The 25,152-nt window shown below is 41.1% G+C and overlaps 1 protein-coding gene across 1 annotated transcript in view; it reads right to left on the minus strand.

Moving 5' to 3' along the window:
* Window positions 1-25,152, minus strand: part of LOC130115478 (bridge-like lipid transfer protein family member 2) — a 34,223-nt gene that overhangs the window by 6,250 nt on the left and 2,821 nt on the right. The window contains exons 7-31 of the mRNA XM_056283151.1: window positions 24,957-25,140; window positions 23,223-23,346; window positions 22,942-23,066; window positions 22,767-22,834; window positions 22,505-22,645; window positions 21,693-21,849; window positions 20,214-20,407; window positions 14,348-14,645; window positions 13,822-14,027; window positions 12,683-13,733; window positions 12,296-12,487; window positions 11,949-12,151; window positions 11,579-11,697; window positions 11,265-11,488; window positions 10,881-11,071; window positions 10,600-10,699; window positions 10,239-10,438; window positions 7,464-7,761; window positions 7,189-7,346; window positions 6,832-7,038; window positions 6,001-6,100; window positions 5,400-5,582; window positions 2,965-3,086; window positions 2,657-2,812; window positions 315-436 (exon numbers count right to left, since the gene is read on the minus strand). Coding sequence (XP_056139126.1) covers window positions 315-436; window positions 2,657-2,812; window positions 2,965-3,086; window positions 5,400-5,582; window positions 6,001-6,100; window positions 6,832-7,038; window positions 7,189-7,346; window positions 7,464-7,761; window positions 10,239-10,438; window positions 10,600-10,699; window positions 10,881-11,071; window positions 11,265-11,488; window positions 11,579-11,697; window positions 11,949-12,151; window positions 12,296-12,487; window positions 12,683-13,733; window positions 13,822-14,027; window positions 14,348-14,645; window positions 20,214-20,407; window positions 21,693-21,849; window positions 22,505-22,645; window positions 22,767-22,834; window positions 22,942-23,066; window positions 23,223-23,346; window positions 24,957-25,140 — 5,123 coding nt within the window. The remainder of the gene's footprint in view (window positions 1-314; window positions 437-2,656; window positions 2,813-2,964; window positions 3,087-5,399; window positions 5,583-6,000; window positions 6,101-6,831; window positions 7,039-7,188; window positions 7,347-7,463; window positions 7,762-10,238; window positions 10,439-10,599; window positions 10,700-10,880; window positions 11,072-11,264; window positions 11,489-11,578; window positions 11,698-11,948; window positions 12,152-12,295; window positions 12,488-12,682; window positions 13,734-13,821; window positions 14,028-14,347; window positions 14,646-20,213; window positions 20,408-21,692; window positions 21,850-22,504; window positions 22,646-22,766; window positions 22,835-22,941; window positions 23,067-23,222; window positions 23,347-24,956; window positions 25,141-25,152) is intronic.

The raw sequence follows: 25,152 nt of genomic DNA on the forward strand, positions 1-25,152 counted from the left end.
CAGAAGAGGAGGATGGCAAATAATAATGTACTATAGAATATTTCATTGCTCCACATCTATAAATTATCTCTTGGCATGCCAGCCCCCTCATATGGTTAAGGCTCTCTACTTAATAGACCAATGGTTTCCACACATGTGATATCAATGGCAAAGCATATGTCTGCATACTTTTGGGGCTCTACGTACCATTGGTAAGACCCTGTCATCCCTCTAATTGGTGTCATGCAACAATACTGATTTTAACCCCAGTAATGTATGTGTATTTGCGTTAAACAGATGTGTAGTATTCATTTAGATGAGTGCCAAGATAAGACCTGATGAGAATGTTGAGCTCTTCACTCTTCATCTGCATGTCGGTCTTCTCCTGGTTGAGCTGGTTCTGTAGTCTCACGTTGATCTCTGCCAGTTCATCCCCACTCAGCTCCTCAGGCTGTGCCTATAGGAGGTGATAGTGGGAACGTATTTTTAATGACGGTTTCAACACATGGAAAGCAGCACCATCTGGAATTTTAGTTAAAATATAATTTGAATTTAGGGTGTAATTATTTAAGAACACTATTTAATATAGTTGGAAGAAAACCTTTCTATAACTTAAATTTTAGAATCATTTTTAGAATTTCCCTTTAAACTTGAAAACCACCAACTGAAATCTATGATACTGAATCTGGGTTGTTTTATGAAATTGTTATTCTGCAAGATTAAACATGTCACAAAGGTAAAATTTCAAAGTAATTTTCTTTTGCAAATAAAATCCCTTGGATCCTATGCCAATATTGAAAAATGCTATGATCTTGGAAAGTTCAGCCAGTACTGAACTTGCTGTCACCAAGTGAGTCACGAATATTGTCCAAGTCATTGAAGACCCATGGAAATGGCATTATGAGCATCGCGAGTTCCCTTAATGTGACGTGTTTCCGGATGAAAATAGACTGTTAGGCAGGTACTTTACAAGGGGAGGCACCCAATTTGATTGACACTCGAAAGTAAGCACGCGCAATTTTTGAAAATCGAAAAAATGGACGTCCTAGATATCGAGGCTAGCTTCGACTCCGTGGTAGAGGACCACGCACCCCCACTCCCCCCCCCCCCACCCCGCTCCGAGAGATGGAGGCAATTTTTGAAGAAGAAGAGGAAGAGGAGGACAACGACAACGAAGAAGAGGATAATTTCATACCATTGTCATATTTCATTGGATGAGCTTTTTTGGGGTTTGCCCCCGAGTGCAGATGTGAGTCTCTCACAGGCAAGCAAGCGTTTTCAAGGAAAAGAAAGAATGGATTTTTCTCGATAGAATTTCAGGCCGATTATTTTTCTGTCAAATATTTGGCATGATTTGATATAAAGATGCATATTAGGTGCCAAAAAAAAAGGTATAACACAATGAAAAAACACATTTTTCGTCTCATGGGGTCTTTAAGCAACATTTTCTGGAGCTGCTCCAACCACAAGGAACTACAGGCAGACTTTTCTGGACTCATAGCATTATTATCTTTAAAAAAAATTTGTAGCAGTAGTGGTAGTAGAAGAAGTACTAATAGTAATATTATCATCATCATTATTGTTATTACTATCATCATCATCAATTTATTCATTTTTTCTCATACTATTATTTTTTTCTTAGTACTGCATATTTGGCTGATAGTGATCTTGGGGATTTGAGGATGTTGGGAGGGCGGTTCAAATGGGGAAGGGAGTATGACATGGAGGGGGAGTTCTTCTTTTGGCTTCTCCTGTTAGGGATCACCACAGTGGATCATCCATTTCCATCTCTTCCTGTCCTGTGTCTTCCTCTGTCACACTAACCACCTGCATGTCCTCCCTCACCAAATCCATAAACTTCTTTGGCCTTCCTCTTTTCCTCTTGCCTGGCAGCTCCATATTCAGCATCCTTCTCCCAATATACCCAGCATCTCTCCTCCACACATGTCTAAACCATCTCAATCTTGCCTCTCTTGCTTTGTCTCCAAACTGTCCAACCTGAGCTGTCCCTCTAATATACCCATTCCTAATCCTGTCCATCTTCATCACTCCCAACAAAAATCTTAGCGCCTTCAACTCTGCCACCTCCAGCTCCACCTCCTGTCTTTTTGTCAGTGCCACCGTCTCCAAACCATACAACATAGCTGGTCTCACGATCATCTTGTAAACCTTCCCTTCCACTCTTGCTGGTACCCTTCTATCGCAAATCACACCTGACACTCTTCTCCACCCACGCCACCCTGCCTGCACTATCTTCTTCACCTCTCTTCCGCACTCCTCTTAACCCAGCTTCCACAACTCTTTCCCATACCTTGATGCTGTGACCGATCAACTTTATACCTCTGTAGTTACTTTACTACAGCACTGCACATCACACTTATTTTTGAAAATCGGTACCAGTACACTTCTTCTCCACTACTCAGGCATCGTCACACTTTCCAAAATTGTGTTAAACAACCTAGTTAAAAACTCCACTGCCATCTCTCCTAAACATCTCCATGCCTCCCCACATGTATGTTGTCTGGACCAACCGCCTTTCCACTCTTCATAGCTGCCTTCACTTCATCCTTGCTAATCCACTGCACTTCCTGATTCACTATCCCAACATCATCCCTCAAAGTAGGAGTTACTATGTCAAAAGAAAATGTTCTGTACTTCGTGGCTATGTGTTACTCACCCTGATGTTGGAGTAGATCTGTTTTTCAAGCCACCTGATCTGGGCAACATGCTGCCTCACTGCCTCCTGGAGGTGTAAGATGCTGCTTCGCTGTTCCTCAGGGTTGCTAGAGATCTCCAGTTGGAAACGCACACGCTGCTTCTTCTCACTGTGCTCCTGCGTGTCCCCAGTAGCCATTGAAAAATGGCAGTACAGTAATATGGAGGCAATATGGAGAGAAGGTGGGGGAGAGGTACAGAAATGGATAGAATTAACTTAAGTATACTTAAGAAAGAGGGACATTATTATGAGTAGCAGCCATCTCCTACCTTGCGTTTGGGCTCCACATGCAACAGCAGGTTGTTGACTATGTCAAGGATCATGGCATATTGGACAGGGTTGGTGGAGATCTCAAGGTCATGGTGGATAAGAGTAAATGTATCCATAGCCCCTGGTAAAACAGCATGACAACTCTTATAAATTACACTTTGCATGTTAAGAAAAATGGCAAGTATTCGTATTCTTTCTCCATTTGTCCTAATTAAAAACATTAAACCACTTCTGAAGAAGAGTAATCTTGATGCGACAGCTACAGCCAACTACAGGCCCATCTCCAACTTACCATTCCTCAGCAAAATCCTTGAAAAAAAAGTTTATTCTCAAGTTAATAACTATTTAATATCTAACAACCTTCTAGGCATTTATCAATCAGGTTTTCGATCTCACCATAGCACAAAAACAGCATTTATCAAAGTTGTGAACGATCTGCATATGAACAGATTCCAATAAATTGTCTGTTCTTGTGCTCCTGGATCTCAGTGCCGCCTTCGACCCTGTTGATCATGATATTTTGCTACAGAGATTAGAAAAAATGGGTCAGCCTTTCTGGCCCAGCTCTCAATTGGTTTAGAATATACCTTCAGGACAGGCAGTTCTTTGTCTATTTAAGACTTTTCTTTGGACAAAGTAGGTATAATGTGTGAGGTACCCCAAGGTTCGATTCTTGGACCACTACTATTCACTCTTTATATGCTCCCACTTGCACATGTTATACAGAAACACAAAATAAATTACCATAATTATGCAGATGATTCACAACTGTACATATCCCTATCTCCTGATGACCTAGATCCCATACATTCCCTAATTCAGTGTATTGATAACATTAATCTATGGATGTCAAGAGAACTTTTTACAATTGAACAAAGACAAGACAAAAATACTTTTGGTGCAAAGACTAAGAGACAGCATTGCAGCTCATCTCAGCTCTCTGTCTCTGGAGTGCAAAAGCGAAGCTAGAAATCTTGGTGTAATCGTAGACAGTGATCTAAATTTTAAGAGTGACGTCAAATCATCTCACATGATCAGCCTTTTACCAGCTTAAAAACATTTCAATACTAAACAGCTTTCTATCAATATCAGACTGTGAGAAATTAATCCATGCATTTATAACAAGTAGACTAGACTACTGCAATGGACTATTCACCGGCCTCCCAAAATCAGTTGTGCGCCAACTACAGTTAATTCAAAATGCGGCAGCACACGTGTTCTCACCAGAACTAAAAATATGAGCACATTACTCCTGTTCTTAGATCTCTGCATTGGCTACCCATCAAAACTAGAATTAATTTTAAAATTCTGTTAATTGTATACAAAGCGCTAAATGGCACACCACACTATATAAAAGACAGATTAATTCCTTACAAACCAGCAAGAACTCTGAGGTCCAATGGCAGTGGTCTTTTAACCATCCCTTGTGCTAGGTCTAGAGCAGGGGAAGCTGCTTTTTCTATCTACGCCCCAAGTAGATGGAACGCCCTACCTGAGGACTTGAGAGAAGCCCCCACACTGGACATTTAAAAGCAGGTTAAAAACCTTACTTTTTAAAACGGTCTACAGCTAAATTCACAGTGTGTGTGTTTGTGTTTTATATATTTTGCTAATTTTATATATTCTGCTTTGTTGTTACTTTTAATTAATCAGTGTTTATGGCACTTTTATTCATTTTACTAACTCAGTTTTAAACTTGTCTGTACTTTTGTAAAATTTGCCAGTACTTTTATTTTTATTTGTGTGTGTGTGAGGCGGATTTTATTGTTTTATTGTGTGAAGCACTTTATGTTACATTTGTTTGTATGAAAAGTGCTATACAAATAAAATCTGATTGATTGATATGATGTATTTTAAAATGAGCAACATTGTATTATATGATGTGAGATAAGGTGATGTAGCATTATGTGTTGTATTAATACAGCACATCTTATTACAGCATATTATGTTACATTGTATAATATTAAGTTAAAATATATCTTTCTGTATTACACTACAGTGTACCGATATAGATTGTGTTATATAATAATTACTCGGCCCTGTGATGGCCTGGCGGCCTGTCCAGGGTGTCTCCCCGCCTGCCGCGCAATGACTACTGGAATAGGCTCCAGCCTCCCCGCGACCCTGATAGCAGGATAAGCAGTTCAGATAATGGATGGATGGATAACGGATAATCATTATATCATATATTTTAATAAAACATTCATTCATTAATTTATTCATTCAAACTTTATTTAAACTCAGAAATATATTGAGGTGGAGACCTCATTTACAATACAGCTGAGCAAAACAAATTTGACCTTAACTCTATTTTACTTAATTAAAGGTCCTCCCCTCTAGCATATTAAAATTATCGAAATTTAAAAGGAAAATTGAAAATAAGTACACTTAAAAAAACTATTTTATTAAGTTATATGTGGGTGACTAGACATACCAGCCTGTTTTTTGAGCAGGTCCTCTTTCTCATGGTTATTTCGCAGTTCTGGTGGTTTGATCTGTGTGGCAAGCTCTGGATCAATGTCATGGCTGTAGCCAATGTAGTACATGCGGCAACTACAGCGAGATATGATACGCTGCACTTGCTGGGTCTCGTTCACCTGGGCTGGTTGGTTCCAGTCTGCAAAGACAAGTATTTAACGACATTTCATTTATAATTCTACTGTGTTCAAGTGTAGCAAATCAGAATTCTGTTATTCCAGTTTCAATGATTCAGACACAAACAATTCAGAAAGAAACAGTACATAGTGACACATATGGCACAGTGATGACAACATGTCACATCCAGCACAGAATGGGGGATAACTCTGGCTGTACAGAGGACAGTAGCTCATATACATAATGACTAAACAAATACATTTACTAGGTTTAGTCACTATGTGTAGCATGGGGTACAGTTCTGTACGTATTCAGATGTGGTGGATGTCTAGCAGTCATAAATACACACAAAAACCTATTTCATATCATTAGATATGGAAACCAAAGGGGAGATGAGAACAGTGTGGGAATGATGTGTACTTGTATGTGCACTGCTATACCTGTGGTGGTGCTAACCATGCCTCCCACAGCCTGGCCACTCTCCATCAGCTCCAGAACAGAGTCCAGGTTACGCTGCCTGTGCTCCTCAATATTTTTCACCTGAAACACAGCACCACCTACAGGTCAGAGCCGTTAAGAGCAAGGACAGAAAAATCCAAACAGACTGACATTCATGATGCAAGATGACGCTGTGGCTTAGTAATGGCTTGTTCAAGAATATTGTTATTTTCCCGACAAATCCTACCCAAGTCAGTGTAGAACAGCCATTAAGTGGATTTAAAGCGCAATCTTTTTTTTTGGGGGGGGGGGGGGGGACTGCACCTGGCTCCTTTTTTAGTAAATTGGAACACTTTCTAAAGTTGGAAAAAAATGTTAAAACTTGTCATGGGAGCCCTGGCAACAGGCCAAGTTTTGACAAGCAGCCCAAACACAATGAAGAATGGGCCGAGATTTCATGCTATGAAGGCAGCTGGCAGTTTGACTAGCTTCCTAAACTCAATTTCCTAAAATAGCACAATCAGTCTTTCTATTAAAATGTAGAAGTTAAAAAGACATGAGGAAATTATATGTGAAGCAATGCTCTTTAGTAAAATTACAACCTTAACAGCGCAAACACCCCGAGACACCAATGAGATTAGATATAGAATTCAGCTTCATTCCAACAATGTTTTGCAAAATGCAAAAACTACCAAAACTTGTTACCGTTAAAACTGCTGAAAGTAGGAAAACATGCTTGGTTTCCCTTGCCAACATGATAGCAAACAGCATTTAGTGTTACCAATCCTTTGATAATGTGTTATTCAAAATGTTCAGGGGATGGCTGTCCCCACCTCTAACCACAGCTGCCTGTCCTCGTGTTCAGAGGGGTTGGGCTCCATTGTGGCAAAGTACTGCATGCCATCCAGCAGGCAAGTCCAGGTGGTCTTTTGCTTCAGAGTGTCATTATACCAGGCTGGGTGGTGCTCACACTGCAGTAGCTGGGCCTTGGCTGCAGACACCAGCACACAGCCTGCAGTCTCTGTGCCACGCAGCATCATCTAGTGCAAACAAGAGTTGAGCAGGATTAAAATGAAACCACCTAGAATACTGACCTGTGTGAGCAGCAAATTACAAGACTAATTTAGGGCCTGACCAATAATTGCACAAGCTGGACAAAAAGATGGACATCATGTTCCAAGGGGGATTACCTGACAGTTGACCAGCTCGATAAACCAATTGCGGTTATAGACATCATCGGTCTGACAGGCTGCAATGCCACAAAGCTGGTCACTCACACCTGAGTCTTCCTCCGAGAACACCACAAACTTATCAGTCTCCTCAATCAGCTTCTGCAGCATGGATGTTCCTATGAGATGAGTAACAAATGGATTTAAGGAAATGATAACAATGACTCTTAAATATGTACAGCATTTCTTTATCTTTTAAATCAAGAGACTGTCCACTTGTTGAGTAAACCTTTCACCTTCGTTTTGACTTTTTTCAGGTCGGCTGACACTGGCAATGATGGGGGTCGTGGGCACTGTGGTAGGAGAGTAGTTAGAGGGGGAACGTTTGAGCTTCTTGGCCTGAAGTTGTGTGTCGATTCTGAGGCCCTTTAGTGCTTCCGTGGAGAGGTTCCTCTTCAACACAGCCGCCTTTTTATAGCCATCATACAGCCCAAAGGCTATGTTTCTGTTTGTGGTGGTCCAGGAGGCACGGAGGTCAACCAAACGCAGCTTATGGGTATAGGAGGCATTGCTCTCATCCTTGGGGTTCACCTCCTGTTGGAAAACAATTAAAAAAAAGCTCCTGGGTTGTGAAAGTCCCTTCCATTCTGTTGTAATTGTGAGCTTTGATTAATTTTACTCGGGCTATTCTCCACCCACCTAAGATGGATGAACCTGCTTCAATGATGCAAGCATGACAACGAAGAACACATGCAAACGTGCACAACTACAATTAAAGCATCATTAATGTGTGGCAGAGTTGGGTGTGGCTCAGCTGCCCCGAGTTAGCCTAATTTAACTTGGGGCAGATTAAATAGTGTCCATACCCCGATGAAGATGCACCAGGGTCAGGGAGAAAGCAGAGCTGCAAAGACACAGAACTGCTTCTGCTCTATCCTTTACAAATACTGCAAGATGTCTTGTTTTGTTTAATTTTATTCATTTTCATGTTTTCAATAAAGAGGCTGTTGTGCCCTCAACAACCCCCTTTGTCTGTGTGGGAGAACCCCGGCTGTGGCTTGACCATTGTCACCTATTATAAAACTCAGTCACTTTTTCAGTCGGTGCATTTAATCTCTCTTAAGAACATTTGCAATCTCCACAAAACCCAAGCAGTTATACTGAACTGGAAATGCAAAAACATGAAGGTACACTTGTTAAAAAGCACCATTTCTTTCATGCAAGCATGAAGTCATCACTTTAGTTATAACCATTTCTTGTCTACTACAAGGAATAAAAATGTGTTTATCATACATGCATTTGACTTTGTTGTCATGTTGCTAATGCTGTGAGAAAGGAGGATGGGTACTGGTTCCATACTTTTTCACTTCTCCACCTTCAGCCGTAACCTATGTAACAGGCTATGGACTGGTTTTGTAAAAGGAAAAAAACCCAGTGTTTATAAGACCCACTTGGATTGGCTAGTCCAAGGCCTAAAAAGTTGGCATGCCCTGGCACGCCCTCTTCCCTAGAAACCATTACATTTTGATTTGACTTTTGTTCCAGGTTTCTTTTGTGACTTTATGTCACTACCACAGCATATCCTCCACTCACCCATGCATTTCACAAGCCAGTGATGTTTCTGATTTCCACATTTCATTGTATTTTTGTATACTTTTGCTTATTTGATTTAAAAATTCAAAGCTTTTCAATCATGTGTGGTCTACTGTATTGTCTTTCCTGTGAGCTGAGGCTGCAAAAGAGTGTATCAAACCTTAATTATTGAATGGATTTGAACATGTTATTTGTTCTTTAGTAGAAGTAGAATTTGTGTTCTTGGTGGCTAGGCGTATCACTATGGCTATGTTATGTTTCCCTTTAGCACTCTTAATCAATACAACAATGAATACATCATCTAACATGACAATGTATGCACAGCGGTAATTATACATTGGGAATGGACCTGGTTAAACGTTTCCAGACTTTTCAGAGCCGTACAGCGATCAGCCTGAAAGACTCAAGATTCAAAGCATTTAAAGGTAAAGGCTGGCCCACAATTACAAGACAATTCAGCTAATTTTGGGCCCGATTCTTCCCTTCTGACTAGTCCAGATTTTTTAATGGTTCTAGAGATTATCTTGCCAGATTCTTCTGTGGAGGGAGATATGATAAGAGTGTATCTTACTTCTCCCGATTTGCTTGGAAGCCCATCGTGGCCGCACCAATTTCAAATCGCAAATATTACAAATGTTCAACATTTAAAATCTGATCCAATCTGATATCCTGTAGTGTTGAGGGGAACATTAAGGAACACCAAGGAACACTGAGGATGCAGTCTGTGTCATGTGGGAACAACCAATAGCCAATTGGGAGCCAAGCTGACTGAAGCAGTAGAAGTCATAAACACAACAACAGCCATCGTGACATCTGCGAAAGTCATGTTTGATTGTGAGAGATTTGCAAGATTTCCAGTTTGGAGAGTTGGGACTGTGGTTGATTGTTGTTGATTGTGAATGGGATCGATTAGTGTGTGGTGAACTGTTTAGGCCAAATCGTTAAGTGTGTGCTCTCCACACACCAGAGGACCAAAAACTGAAATTTATCATTATATCGCATTGTGTGTGGGGTCTTTCACATTTTCAACATCTGTTAAGATTTGAAAAATCTTGTAGTGTGGGCCAAGCTTAACTGAACACCAGACCATTTTAGTGAGTTTGCTAACATCTACAGGTTTAAAACCATGTAAAGGTTAAAAACATGCCAGGCTAGTCTTAATAAGTATAGTAGGATAAACAAAGCTGCAGATAATAAAATCAATAATGGGTCTGTGTGATCAGGTCTGTAGTACTGTTAATGCTAGGTCTTTGGCACACCTATATCCAACAGACGACCCATTGCTAATTTTGTTATCTGCAGCTGTGTTTATCGACCAGCCTGCTATGTTTTAACCTTTTACATGGTTTTTAACCTGCAGACCTAAGCAAACTCACTAGAACGGGGTCTGGTGTTTAGTTACTCTTTAAATCTATGATGCATTCTCTTAAAAATTGAATGAGCGTACAACCACAGTAACCAGAAAGTTTGTAGTCTACCTCTTCCATGCGGTTGCTCTGTCGCTGGTAGCTGAGGGAAGAAAGGCTGAGCAGGTGAGTCTTCTTCACTTGGGCATTGATTTGGTGGTCAGCCGTCTCATCCCAGGTGGAGGCCATCAGGTGAACTGTCACTTCCGATAGCTCGCTAACCATCTGGGTCACGTTCCACTCAGAGATCAGTCTTCTCATCACAGTGCCAGCTGGGGGACACAAGGACATAAGCATGCATGCAGCCACCCACAAGCATTAGATAACAATACAGACTCCTTAATTAAATGTTGTAGTACAATTCCCAATTTAGTTAGGATCACAAAAAAAGCCATATCTGAGATTTCTGAAGCTGTGTCATGTCCATTCCTACCCTGTGGGATAAGTCTCTGTGCCCCTCTGGTGAAGACGTGCCCTTTGTTGCACTCCACCTGGATGCCTCTTTGCTGGGCAAAAGAGGCCCAGTAATGCACCTGGATGACAGATGGTTACATATTAGCATTGTTTTAGAAATAAAAGAAACGGAGAAAAATTAAGTGCAAAGCCACATAGGGGCAAAACTTGAGCAAAAAGATGCAGTAATTTGGGAAAAACAGGGCAAATTGTCCTGTGAAATTGATATGATATATCAAGGTAAAAAGGAAAACACTTTACTTGTAGTTGTGGGAAGGCTGCAGTGTAAGACATTTGTTTGTAATGCTGACCCAGCTTCTTGCGGATGGGCCTGAGGCTGTGGAACAGCTTGCCCCTGCAGATTGGACGAGACACACTAGTCCAGGTGGCCCAAAAATTCTGCATCCAGCGCAGAGTGCTGCTGTAGAGGAGGATCCTGGGCTGGCAAGGTTCTGAAAGGAGGAAGGGTTAAGTGTCCATGGTTAAAAAAGAAATAAACAAGTATATTTAAATGCAAATGTATAGTGCAATGTGTTACATATAAAATCTCCACACTCAACTGTTAAGATTGTTTTTTAAACAGAGGTTTAGATAGACAATCTGTACAGAAAGTCCATATAAATAAATTGAAAGAACTCTAGCAACCTGTGCTACAGTGTTGGTTAAGATCCATTGTGATGGAGAGGTTGAGGTTCTCTGAGCGGAAGGCTCTGTAGGAGTCATGAGGCTGTCCTGAGGTCACATCTGCAATGTTCTCCGCACAGCAGAGTATTACAGCATGGTGGTCATGGGGGTTGCCATGGCAAAGCCACTGAAGGTCAAGGGTCATGCATAAATTAGGGAGGTGTAGGAAACAGATGTCATCATACCTGGGATTGAAAATATAAACAGAAATACATTTGAAATACATGCTTTCATTTAACTTTAATTTAAATCCACCCACCAGTGCCTCCACTTACTTTGAAGCTGTCCTCACATTGACGTCCATGTCACCTTTAAAGACAAATTGCCCGGGTTTCCAGTCAAAGTTTAACTTATTCCATTCCCAGTGCAAGTTTTCTGTAGTGTTATAAGGGTCCTGTAAAAATTCAGTGCATTCAATGTTAAAATGGAAATGATGTATACATCAAACATCCCAGTAAATGCAGAAAAAAGACAAAACAAAGCCAGGAATTCCTACATAAAACATAACACTTTTTAGTGACCCGGGTAAAAAGAGGTGAATTGATGAATGTTTTGTCACAAACACTGCATAACTCTGACTACACATAGTCCACTTGGGGATACACAACATATGGGTGACATCTTGAGGAATGTTCAATATTTTACCTCTGTTGCCAGTTGATGAAGGTTGGCCTGATCAATTTCCATTACCCAATGTCCATGCAGTAGCAAGCGACTTTTGTCCCACCAGGCAAGGGGAGGTGATGGGTCAACTGTGGGTTTGGTCAGCAGGTCAACCACCTGGCCAATCAAAGTCCAGGCAGGGTCCCAACACGGCCCCCAGACAATAGTGTACAGCAATATAACGGCTGCATAGAAGAGTAAGAGTTCAGTCTGAAATAGTAAAGAACTTTAACTAATTGGAAAGATGTTAGCAGTGGATCACTTTAGCTATGAGGTGTATACTGACAGGACAGTACTGACACCAATGTTTCAACGAATCCTATACTCACATTTGAAGTCATAGTAAAACTTCAGTGGTGGCATGTTCCTGTGGACTGTCACATCTCCCCATGGTGGGCCAAGTGTAATAACCTGCCTGCGATGAGCTTGTGCCTGTCCATCCTGCTCTGTCCCAATAAGACGCCCTGACAGCTCCCAGTCCCGGATCTCAAACAGGTATCGGGGGTAGTCGCGAATTCTCACTGGGGGAAAAAGAAAGCGGCATAATTTTTCATCATAATCTTTATAAGAAAAAATAAAAAACGCAAAGAAACTCAGAACTTTAGTCCAATTAAATGCTGCTGATTCTGTAATTACATTTTCATTGAGTTTAGCTTTATCAAGGGCTTCCCTTCAAAGACTAATAACTACAGTTAAAAGTGAATTTGGTGACTCACCCAAGAAGGCAGTGAGTTTGAACTTGATGGCACGGCACCACTGGACCACCAAAGGGAGCCCCTCTCTAGGGAAGGGACTGATGTCATCAATGTCCCTCAGCTGCTCTCTCACTCTTTCTGGCCCATGAAGGGATTGGTCAGCCAAAGCCACAAGTTCCAGGTCTGACACAGTCCAGGTAAGCAGGGATTTCCTCATGGGTGTGTTGGCATAGAGGCGGCGTGAACGCTGGATGTAGATCTCAATGTGCTTCTTTTCCAGTGAGCTATACAACTCCTCTATTTTCCTTGCTGGAAGAAGCTCCCCATGCTGCTTGCGCAGATCAGCCACTTTCTTATCCAGAAGCTGCAGCCGCTTGGCACTTTCCTTGCTCTCATCCTTCATCAGCTCATAGTTGTCACGCAGCTTGATTTCAAAAACATCATCCAAGAAAACAAAAGAGAACTGGCTTATTTTGAAGACCAGGTCAGGGGGCAGGCACTGAATGGCAGTAGACTGGCTTGCAGAGAGGTGAAGTGTCTTCAGCCACTTCTGCACACTGATGGCCTTGTCAAAGGTGTTAGAGAAATTGTACTGGTAGGGAAACTCCACAGCCAGGCTGAGGCAGGTCAGGACCCAGGCACGGTTCTGAAAGGTGGTGAGGAATGGGAAGCTGTCTCTGTGAAGTTGCATTTCAGTTAGCTCTGAGTGTGTCTGGACATTTAATCCTTTGAAGGAGAAGATGTCATTGCCATCAAAGTTTAGGAGCATGTGAGGGGATCGCATGTGCATGGAACCAGCATGCATGGAGAGTGAAAGGGTCTCTGTATGCAAGAGAATGTAGTTTTCTTCACTCACATGGGCCTTCAAGTAAGTGAGGCCCAACTGTACATGCACAATCGGTTCCCTACACTGGCCCAAGGAACTTTCATTGTCTAGTCCTTTGACTGGACTGTCCTCTCCTTGCTCTTCACAAAGCATAGCCCAACAAGCTCTGGCATCTGTCAAATGCTGATACAAGAACATGTGGTCTGATGGGGTCCATTCCAAAGCAAGCTCTTTTTCACTTTGAATCTGTATAAGAAAAAAAATGTAATCCTCTGCACAGAAATACAAATTCAACATCTGCATATATGTGTTTGATAAATATCTGAGTAACTACCTCCAAGGTGTGTGTGGTGAAGTGGTGGCAGAAGGCTAGCATTCCAAGCTTGAGTACAGGATTGGGGGTTTGGGAGGCAGAGCAACAAGGCTCCATGTTTTCGGTGAGTGTCTTCACCACAGATAGGCTCACACCTTGTAGAGACATTCTGGAGCTCTCGTCAGAGCCAAGGGCCCAGAGGATGTCCACCCGCAAAGACACAGCGCCTTAAAGCAATAGAAAAACAAAAATAAGGTTTGTTGACAGATTGAAGTGAAAAATTACTGTCACGGTTTTCTGTTTCCACAAGATAATGAGAACCAAAAGGAGCATGCATGGGGATAATTTACAGAGACCATGAAAGACATGTTCTAACCCACCTAAAAGTTGTAAGAGAACCACTTTCAAACCCCTGATGCAAATTCCCTACATGTGCAAACTTGAATAATCAAATGGATTCTGAATCTGATGAAGTGAGTGTGATAACAAGAGTCAGCAGGACAAACACAAGGCACTTTTCATCATTCAGTATTCTCAAATAATTTACCAGCTAGATTAGAAAGAGTGAACACATTGACATCTTCTAAACAACACTCCAGTTTGAAAAGCAGGGGTAGGTGCATGGAGTGGATAGGCTGGACAGCATCATCTGCAGATGTAGAAACAGAGACCACATCTGACTGCTCTGGCCATCTGTCGCTGGGACGACTGAAGAGGGACAGCAGGCGAGAAAGGCAGAGAGCACAGGTCTCTGAGAGCTCCACTTGAAAGCCTTTCAGACTGGACTCTACACTCAAACTTGGAGACTGACTACTAGATTCCATATGGGGCCTGTTGAAACTTCCCTGGAAAGATAAAAATGACAGAGAATTATCATCTCCAAGAACACATTTTGAATGTCATCTATACTTAACACAAGTCAAAACTTAAATGTTAGTTGATTCTGATTAATTACATTGGACATCAGTTGTAGCACGGTTAATCCAGAGGGTTAGCGCACATATTAGGGCGTACCGTTACGGAGCGGATAAAAGCACCAAATTTTGCATGAGGCTTCTCTAGGACCAACTAAAGGATTTTAGGGTAGGAGCCCCACAAAAATATTGAAAATACCCATACAGAACACAAAAGTTGTTCTTGTATTCAAAAAAATATTTTTTCTGAGTCATAAAGAGGACATTGATGATAAATTGTTATTTATTGCACACAAAAGAAGTTGAAACTGATTTTTAATTGTCCCCTGATTATTAACCCCCCCCTAATGATGTGTAAAATGGAGTACAAAGACACCTGGTGCCTGTACATCTTCCATATAGCCCTGCACACAATAGGCGGAAATAAAAAAAAAGTGAGAAAAATGCCCTGTTCATCATGGAGAGTGTTATCTCTTTAATTTTTGTTTTAGATTTTAGCATAAAGTTGTTCAAATATACAAATACTGTGTCACTATACATTCAGACCACCAGATGGCGCTACACAAAATAAGCTCAACTGTCAAAATGAGTTTCCCTCTATAACTCATCACATATCAGCATTGTCTCAATGCAACACAGTCTAACATAGAGCTGCAACCAAACAAGTGAAATTCAGGTAAAAATCATAATAATAATCAATGAAAATGTGCTGTATGTTGCTAAATGAGCATATGGAAGTAAAGATGATTAGCTAAGCTATCGCCATTAAACAGCTAATGCTAGCACAGAGGTCTGTTTTTCAGCTAGCAACTAGCTAGGGCTTGTCAAAAATGTTAGCTGGTGCAATCTGGAATAGTTGTTGTGTATCCACCTTAAAAGTTATTTACTTAAATCTAGTTTTGATATATTTATTTGAAGTACATGGCTTTTGCCAGAATGGCAACCTCAACATGATTCTGAACTCTGCCAGAAAGCTATAACTCAGCATGCTTATAACGCAGCCTAGAGCCTCACACAGGGCTGAAACAAAACAAGTTCTAATTCAGGTAAATGCAATAGCAATTCATTAACAATAAGCTGTATGTTGCAAAACAGCAAACACTAATTTAATTGCATTACCTTGATCATTTGTTCCATTATTTGTGTGACAGTTTGTGAGTTCAAAACATGAAACTGGACTCTACCAGAGAGCCATATCTCAGCATGATTATAATGCAGAGCTGCAATCAAAAGTGAACACAACTCAGGTAAATCATATAATACTACATAAACGATGTATGTTATTAAGCAGACCATAGTAAAAGCTCAGTTTGTTGCACTATCAAGATTAATTGGCTCCAATATTTTGGCAGTGACAGTTTGTGAGGCCTCAACATGGAATTGAACTGGGATCACTGTATCATTTGCCAGAAGGACACTGCTGAACCATTAAGATGTCCCTTGAGACGTGCTGAGAGAAGTGATGAAGATAACTTAGATGCTTACAGTTCCTTTTTGTCTAATGTAGAGCAATTCCGTGCCATTGATGCTCTTCCAGTGAAACTCTTGTTTGGGGATGATGAAACTGCAAGTGATTTTGCATCCCATTCTGCTTCATGGCACAAATCTTGTCATCTGAAATTCAACAATTTTAAGCTGGCAAAGAAAAAATGGAAGGGACAACGGAATCCTGAGAAAAAGCTAGAGAAGAGACAAAGACTAGATAGTCAAAAGTGCTTCTTCTGTGAGAGTGGCACAGATCAAGGAGCTCTCCATGCAGTGTCAACATTCAATGCTGATGAAACAATCCGAACTATGATTACTGAACTAAATGACACTAAGCTTATGCCCAAGATAGTTGGAGGAGATTTGATGGCAATGGAGGCAAAATACCATTTACCATGCCTAGTCAAATTGAGGAATCAACATCGAAGTATTACTTGAAAGTCAGGCCAATCTCCCGAAAATAGTGATGAAAAAATGAATGAATCTCGAGCTTTCGTAGAACTGATCAACTACATTGAGAAATCTGTGGACTCTGGAGTTCTTCTCTTCAAGCTGTCTGAGCTCCACTCACTGTATGTAAATCGCCTCGAGAAGCTGGGGATCAAGAAACAAGTCAACAAAACCAGGCTCAAGGATCATTTACCTGAACACTTGCCAGAGACACAAGCACAGTATGATGGGAAGAATACACTTCTCATTTTCAATGGAGGAATGAGAAATATGTTAAAGGAAGCCCTGAACAAACGTAATTTTGATGAAGATGCTTTCATTCTAGCAAAAGCAGCAAAGATAATCAGAAATGACATATTCAACCACTCTGGCTTCCACTTCACTGGCTCCTTCCCCTGGTCCCTCTATTCTTTGCCTTGGACCATGTGAACTATTCAAGATGGATGTCTGTCCATATCAGGGACATGAAGTCTTTGCCCAGCTCTATAAAGGATGAGTTTGAGAAGAATTCACACTGGGTTATTTCCAAGACATACAACAAGTTCTCTGCAATTCCCTTTGACCAAGCTCATGAACAGGAGAACAAGTATGTGAAAGGTTCAGGGGGTGCAGTGGGCCTTACGGAAAACCCAGATGCCTTCAGACGATGGATGCTCTCCAGCCCAGAGTTGGCAAGATTGCTAAGGGAATTTGAAGATGGATATCTCAAAGAAGATAATGAAGAGAACTTCCAGCACCATGAGCAGGGTCTTGCAACGCAGAAGACCTTTCAGAGACAAATCAAAAGTCTATCTGAAACCATGAAAAGAATGGGAAATCCTTTTTGGATGATTTCAAAGATCTTGTGACTCTTGACAGCCGGAACTGCACAGATAAAGCCGTCGTGAATACAGTACTCATCTTGGAAGAGACAGGAAAGAGACAATATCAGGAGTTTGTCAAGAAGGTGCTTGAAGAACGGACACGCTCCATCCATGATCCAATCAAGAGGAATGCCTTGGCACTCTTCAGGCAACCTCGACGCAAGACAATGGCGAAACATGAGAAAAAGATCAAAGTGCTTCAGAACAACATGGCACTTTTTGGCCAGCTATATATAGCTATGCAAAGCCGTGAGAGTAACTTGGATGAATTCTTCGCACATGAGGTACAGTCCTTCCCTCTCAGACTTTGGGAAACTTCATCCGACCGGCACCAAATCTGACCTGCTGCAATGTCTTGAGCACCCAGGGCAACCAAAGCCACCCTCAACCTATGACTGCAAAGTCCTTGATGGAGCAGTCATTGTCCACTGCCTGCCCACTGTGAGAGTGACCACATTTGATACCTATGCAGATGAGGTTTTCATCCCTTACTTACAGAAGGAGCTACATAATACCAAGCGGCTGGATGTTGTATGGGACACATACATCCCAGACAGTTTGAAGGAGTCCACCCGCGAAAAGAGAGGACAAGGTGTTCGCAGAAAAGTGTCAGGCCCGAAAAAGCTGCCCGGAAATTGGATGGATTTTCTCCGTGATCCAAGCAATAAGAAGGAGCTGTTTGACTTTTTGACATCCAAGATTGAACTGTTCAGCTGGCCACAAACCAAAGCTTTGCATGTCACATCAGGGCAAGCTGTGTCGTCTTTTGGTTCCAGTAGCACAATGAACTCTTGCAATCATGAGGAGGCTGACACTAGGATTGTGGTCCATGTACAACATGCACTGGAGCATGGAGCGAAAACTGTCCTTGTGCGCACGGTGGACACTGATGTCATCGTCATCCTTGCAGGCTTGTTTCATGATTTACTGGTAATTCAACCCCTGACTGACATCTGGGTGGCTTTTGGGATGGGCAAAAAGTACAGATTTTACCACATCAACAGCATGTGCAAAAGCCTGGGGGAACCTAAATCCAGAGCTCTGCCTATGTTTCATGCGTATTCCGGCTGTGACACTACATCTGCCTTCAATGGAAAAGGTAAAAATTCAGCTTGGCGGGCCTGGCAAGCCTATGATGCTGCCACAGAAACATTCATTGACCTGGCAAAGCATCCCTTCCAGCAACTAAACGTAGATAGCCAGCAGTTCAGTGAGCTTGAAAGATTGACTGTCATCCTGTATGACAAATCCAGCCCTTCGAACTCAATTAACCAAAAAAGAAAAGAACTCTTCTGTGAAGAAAATAGAACAATGGAGAAACTACCTCCTACCCAGAATGCACTCCTCTAGCACGTGAAACGGGCAGTCTACCAAGCAAGCATCTGGACCACCAGTACACAAACCCACCAAGCCATTCCTTCTCCAGAGAGCTACGGATGGACCAAGGAATTGGGATCATGGGTGCCAGTCTGGCTAACAATTCCTGAGGTCTCCAGAGCTTGCAGAGAGCTCATCAGATGCGCATGTAAAGGGGATTGTAGCGCTTGCAAATGCAGCACTGGAAATTTGGACTGCTCACCTCTTTGCAAATGCAACTGTAACAGATAGACACAATAAACAGTAACTCGCTTCTTCTACCCCATGTTTTCACATTAAGATGCATGTTCATCTGTATTCATCATTGCATTAAATGTGTTGTTGATAATACTTAATGTTTGGGGACTTTATTTCTGTAAAAGTTGGCCAACTTTATCACATTTGGAAGTGATTTGATGATTTTATGATGCATATTGTCTGAAAAATACTAGGCGGATTTTCAGATACTTCATTGACATTGACAGTGTTGCAATTTGATATTTTAAATTGAGATTTTCCAGGGGCTCCTACCGTAAAATCCAATAACTGACCCTAAGGAACCATCCTACCAAAAATGGCGCTTTTATCCGCTCCATAACGATCATTTCACTAAGCCACCGGACTAGGTCAGTGAGAGGAACATTCACAGAAAGTGTTCAAAAGAAGAAAAAAAATCCTGTTTAAGAGACAACTTGGGGGGGGTCCGGGTGGCATGGCGGTCTATTCCATTGCCTACCAACACAGAGATCGGCGGTTCGAATCTCTGCGTTATCTCCGGCTTGGCCGGGCGTCCCTACAGACACAATTGGCCGTGTCTGCGGGTGGGAAGACGGATATGGGTTATGTGTCCTGGTTGCTGCACTAGCGCCTCCTCTGGTCGGTCGGGGCGCCTTTTCAGGGGAGTAGGGGGAATAGCGTGATCCTCCCAAGTGCTACATCCCCCTGGCAAAACTCCTCACTCTTAGGTGAAAAGAAGCGGCTGGTGACTCCACATGTATCGGAGGAGGCATGTGGTAGTTTGCAGCCCCCCCCGGATCGGTACAGGGGGTGGGACGGCTCAGAAGAGTGGGTTGATTGGCCAGATGCAATTGGGGGGGGGGGAAGAGACAACTTAGAAAATAAATTTCTTACTGAATGAACACAAACAAAAAATAAATTCAAACAGTTGTTATGTGTAGGGGTCGTGGAGCTGTGTGTGTGTCACTTTATGAACCCACATGGCTGACCCTTGCTCTTCTTTGTCAAACAAAAAACTGTAAAAATTAAGTAAAAAAAAAAAAGAAAGAAAGAAAAGAAGAAGAATCAAAAGAATCCAAAATGTTTTGTGTTAAATATATCAAAATACCTGAAGGCTGAGTGAGTCCAGTATTAATGCCTCTCCCCACACATGTTTTCCAGTGGGGTGGGGGGCCTGTTGGATATGGGACCCTTGACCAACCCTCCACCAAAAGTGGTCCAGAGATAGAGAGGCCCGCTGATGTACATTCTGGGACCGCAGGTTTCCTTTATTAACTTTAACGTCAAGGAGATGCTGCAGCTCTGTTGACAAGGAGAGGACATAAAAACTAACATCCAATGGGGAAAATATAGTCAAAGTGAGTTGTACTGCAGTTGTTTGTGATGCTTGTGAGATTGAAAAGTTGAACAAGAGGAGAGAAGTGAGAATTGGTTAACATCTATCATTTAAAAGGCCCCTTTGTACATAAAACAAGAAATTATCTAATCTAGTTGGGGAATGTATGTTTGTTATGAAAGGCTTAAGCAAACAGTTGCCTGTTCCATACCATTCATGGATAATTATTAGCAAGTTTTAAACTGTTAGGCAATATAAAAAACAAGACTAGGTCAAAACCTAGTATATGGCTGGGCCATGTATGGTTGACATTCGAAATTGTGGCCAAGAGTCAGAGTCAATTTTATTTGTATAGCGCAATATCACAAATTACAAATTTGCCTCAAGCGGCTTTACAGCAACACTATAATGTGAATTACTGGATATTAAATGCTCATCTGTATTTTTCTGTAGTGGTCCGTGTAATATTTGTTGTTAAAAAGTACTGAAGTAGCATATCGCATGATGTGGTTAAGCTATTTGAGTAAAAAAAAAAAGAGTCATAAATGCAGTTGCAAGAACAATACTTTCCACCCATTGGGACGTTTGATTTGAAAGAGAACTTAATTTAACTGTAATTATAACTATTGGAAATTTATTTTAACTCCCCCTACTCTTTCATCCATTCCCATCTGCGGATATCTCTCGTTTTTCTAAGACTCACTGTATTGAGTGTTTTGGTAGAGTGATTGTAATTTGGGTTGCTTTAACTGTGTGCTCTCCCTAATGCCTCTTGGCACATGAAGAGCTGTTTTCTCTCCTACTCTGCTCTATGCTGGATTGTTACTGTGTGTAACCAGATGTGGAAAGAGCAGCAAAATATTCCGTTCTTAGCATTTCAGTAGCATCCACGACCAGCAATATATTCCGTTCGCTAGTGTGTGATATCTGTCTGCAGACCAACTGTGTAACTTCAGTGATGTTGTTGGTCACCGGATCCAGCCAGCGGCACAATCGTGGAACTTGTTCTCTCAGGCACTCTAACATCATCAGTGACAGACATTTGCGGTTGTAGGGCTGGCCTCGCTGGCGGGTCCAGCAAAAAATGTACTTGATGGGCCATATTCATTCTAGTGTGGTCACCAAAAGTGTTTCCATTATTGCTTACTATAAAAACACCTTCATTTCACAATGTAGCAATAACACCACAACGACTTCCACCTGAATGTCTGTGTGTATGTGCATGTATTTTATATAACCGGCCTACATTACCTGCACTGACAGAGACGAAGCCTAGTGCGAAGGGCGTTGTGTCTCCCAGCTGAACGGACACATTGACATTGGACACAGATGAGCGGATCATCACAGGGGCATCCAGGTGAGGGAAGTGCCTGTGGGGCAGGAAGGTGCACACAAATACTCTAATGGGCTACACAGCACAATGTCACCAATTTTGATCAATTTGACATAATGGGCCATTTGTGTGTTGATAAACCAAAAGCTACAATCCTGAATACCTTTCGTGAAAATTAATGTTCTCTTTGATAAGTGACCCAAGAAGCCAAGAATATCCAAATCATGAATACTTTTGTAGTTGTTCATTTTAATCGTTACCGTTGGTACAATTTTACGAGGAAATGATCTGTCGCATACTTTACATCTCCTATACATGCAAGCCAAATGTGGAAGAAAAAAGCAGATGAGTTTGAAAGGGAAAGGTAGTTGTAGCTAACAAGCAGATATGACACAACAAGCTCATAAATGACCTTTAAGAACAAATAGTACAACTTCAATAGCTAAAACCCATGTTTAACCATGTTTTATTTGTTTGGCAGTAAATACACTAGTATAATGGCACCAATGCCCCAGTTTAATTTTGAATGGATTTCAGGTATTTGGATTGCTCAAACACCTCAGCAATTACCACTGCGTCAATTGGTATTAGAGAGTTAAACAAAAATTAAGATCTTCAGAATTGCTGCTTTAACCTTAAAATGCCACCTTAACAGTATTGAACCTTATGGTCGTCGTATTTAACATGCTGCAAAGTCCATGCTGCTTTGTTTGATTTGTCCTACTGTGACTTGCCTTTTTCTATGAGCTGCTTTCCTGTGAATAAGCTGTTCCCATGGAAATAGGTCCAACCAATGAGAGAATTCCTGGTGACGGTAGTGGATGATGCATGTGTTGACTGTAACAGACCCCGAGATGTCTACTGATGTAACCTACAGGCAAAAATAAGTCAAAAGAAATAAAATCAAACCATGTTAAATACGAGTCATAGATCTAAAAAGATGGCTGATGCAACATAACTATCCAACAATCAGAATCACTCGTCAATCTTACCTGCAGGGCAGTCTTGAGAGCATTCAGGCAAAGGATTCTTTGTCTACTTTGAGAGAGAAGAAGTCCATCTGTCAATTACAGAAAAAAATTTAAAACCATTATTTTTAGCCTTTTCTTCTCTCTCAATATTGATTTCATCTTCTGCAGTGCATATGGTGTCCAGCTGTCCACCTACCTTCTAGTAGAAGCTCCAGGCTGCTCTGAGGAAAACTCAGTTCAGGAGTGAAGCTCTTGAGGGGAACCTGCTCATTCTCACGTTCATAGCAAACTCTAAGTGACTTCAGAGTCCAATTCAAATGTCTGAATGATTTGGAGAAGAAAAGAAAAATCTGGAGTTAATAAGTTGATCAAAGCGGAACACAATCTTGTTGTGTTTATTGAAATAAATAAATAGAATGTTCTAAAATAACTCCAAAACTGAATACATAACATTGAACTGGTGATGTGCTGACTCACTTTTTCTGACTCTGCATGGACAGTGTTATGTTAGTATTCTCAAATTCCACATTGACCTTCTGGGGAATCCGCTGATGGAACTGTTCCACGGCCTCACTCTGGATAAAATCCTCATTTTCACTTTCTAAAAAGGAAAGCAATACTTACGTAAAAAAAAAAAACACCAGACTTTAAAACAAAAACTGTACAGAATTAATCAAAAAGGTCTCTTGTTCAAGTAAGACCAAGATACATAGAAAGGATGTCTGATTTGAAAAGGCTGAGCACGTTGGATTTAGAAGTGTCCATTTAAAAAAAAAAGTCAAAATACAAGAGCGGATACTTAACTAAACATAATTTTTATAGAAAACCAATTTTATACATTTTATACATATTTTGTCTTGATTTTCGGTTGTTAAGTTACAAGTGCTGGGGGTGCCGCTGTTGGTTGCCACTGCTGGAGGACATCTTGTCAGGCCTGAGCAAAAGATGCGCTCCACAGAGCAGAGCTGTTAAATACAGGGCAGCCAACTGGGCTTGACCAACTACCCACCATGTCATAGAGGGGAAATGTTATTCTTGATTTAGATATTTTGTTTGTTTCTTTAGAATATGTTAGGTTTTGGTTATTTTGCTTTGTTTACTATTTAAATGGGTTAACTTATTGAAGAATTGTCCTTTTTTGTTATTTGTAGTTTAGTTGGTAGAGTGTTGTTTGTGTGTTACTACCCCTTTTGTTTCAAAATGGTCTAACCAGCCAGTATATATGTTCCCTACTGTGTTCAGTTTGTTAGGTCAGTTTGGTATGTTCAGTTTGTTATGTTCAGTTTCTTACTTTTGCATGATGTGAGTTAAGTTCCTTTTAGTTGACCTCTTTTATGCGCCCAGAGCTTTTTGTTATCACGGGGGAATGGTTTTGGGTAAATAAAAACTTTTTTGAAAAAACGACCTGTAACTCCTCTTGCCTACCAGCTCGGCCCCTTACAGATGGTCAAGGATATTTTGCCAAATGTACATCTACAGTATTAGACCTGTAATCATAGCAGTTCACTTATTAGCTGTCTTTATCTCTTGAATGTGTATATGAGGGCGACTACAAGGAGACAAGTTTCACATTGCATCTGTGGGTGGATTATAAAAAAGGTTTTGTTGGTAAGCACGGGTTACAAATCACTAGCAATATTTTCAGTCTGCAATAATGCATTATGACATTGCAAACTTACTGTGGTTACTTATTTAATTGACAGCAGAGACTGCCAAATATGTCAGTACAGTTTACATTACAAAAGATTTAAAAATACAAAATAGTTGTCATATTTGGTTTACCACTGATCTTGTGTTACACAAGAGATGTTGGTGTACTGTACCCATACATTGGACCCGTACAATAAAGAAGCATGACAGGATCAAGTTAAATGTGTTCTTCTATCAAAAATAACGAGCCATGTTAAGGTGCTGGTGCAAAAGCTGTTTAGAATTACTTTCACAAGCAAATAGTAGGTATGATTTAAAAAAAAAAAAATCTGAGACAGAGAGAAATTCATGAGCCTTCCTAAAAACACCAAGTGTAAAAGGAGGGATTTGCATTTAGCAGGCAAAAATTTAAATCAATAGCTAAATTACTGATCAACAACAGTGACATAGTGTTTGATGGCACTGTGTGGAAAACAATATTTCTATTATTCTAATTACTTGTTATTTTGTTGATTGTGAGAATCATATTGATGTTAGAAGCTATTGTTAGCATTCACTTACCCGTTACATCTGGAACACTTTTTTGGGTAGCTGGAGGTGCTAAAAGCTGACTGAGGAACAGGTTCTCATGCAGCTCTGCTTGAAGTGTTCTCACACCAAGAGACAGACAGCCTGGCTTCATTTCTGGTAGGCTTACATCCCCAGAAAGCACAAGGCTCAGGGACAATTCAGCCAGACATAAGTCCTATACAAAAGT

This window comes from Lampris incognitus, chromosome 7, assembly GCF_029633865.1.
Source record: "Lampris incognitus isolate fLamInc1 chromosome 7, fLamInc1.hap2, whole genome shotgun sequence".
In the NCBI taxonomy this organism is placed as follows: domain Eukaryota; kingdom Metazoa; phylum Chordata; class Actinopteri; order Lampriformes; family Lampridae; genus Lampris; species Lampris incognitus.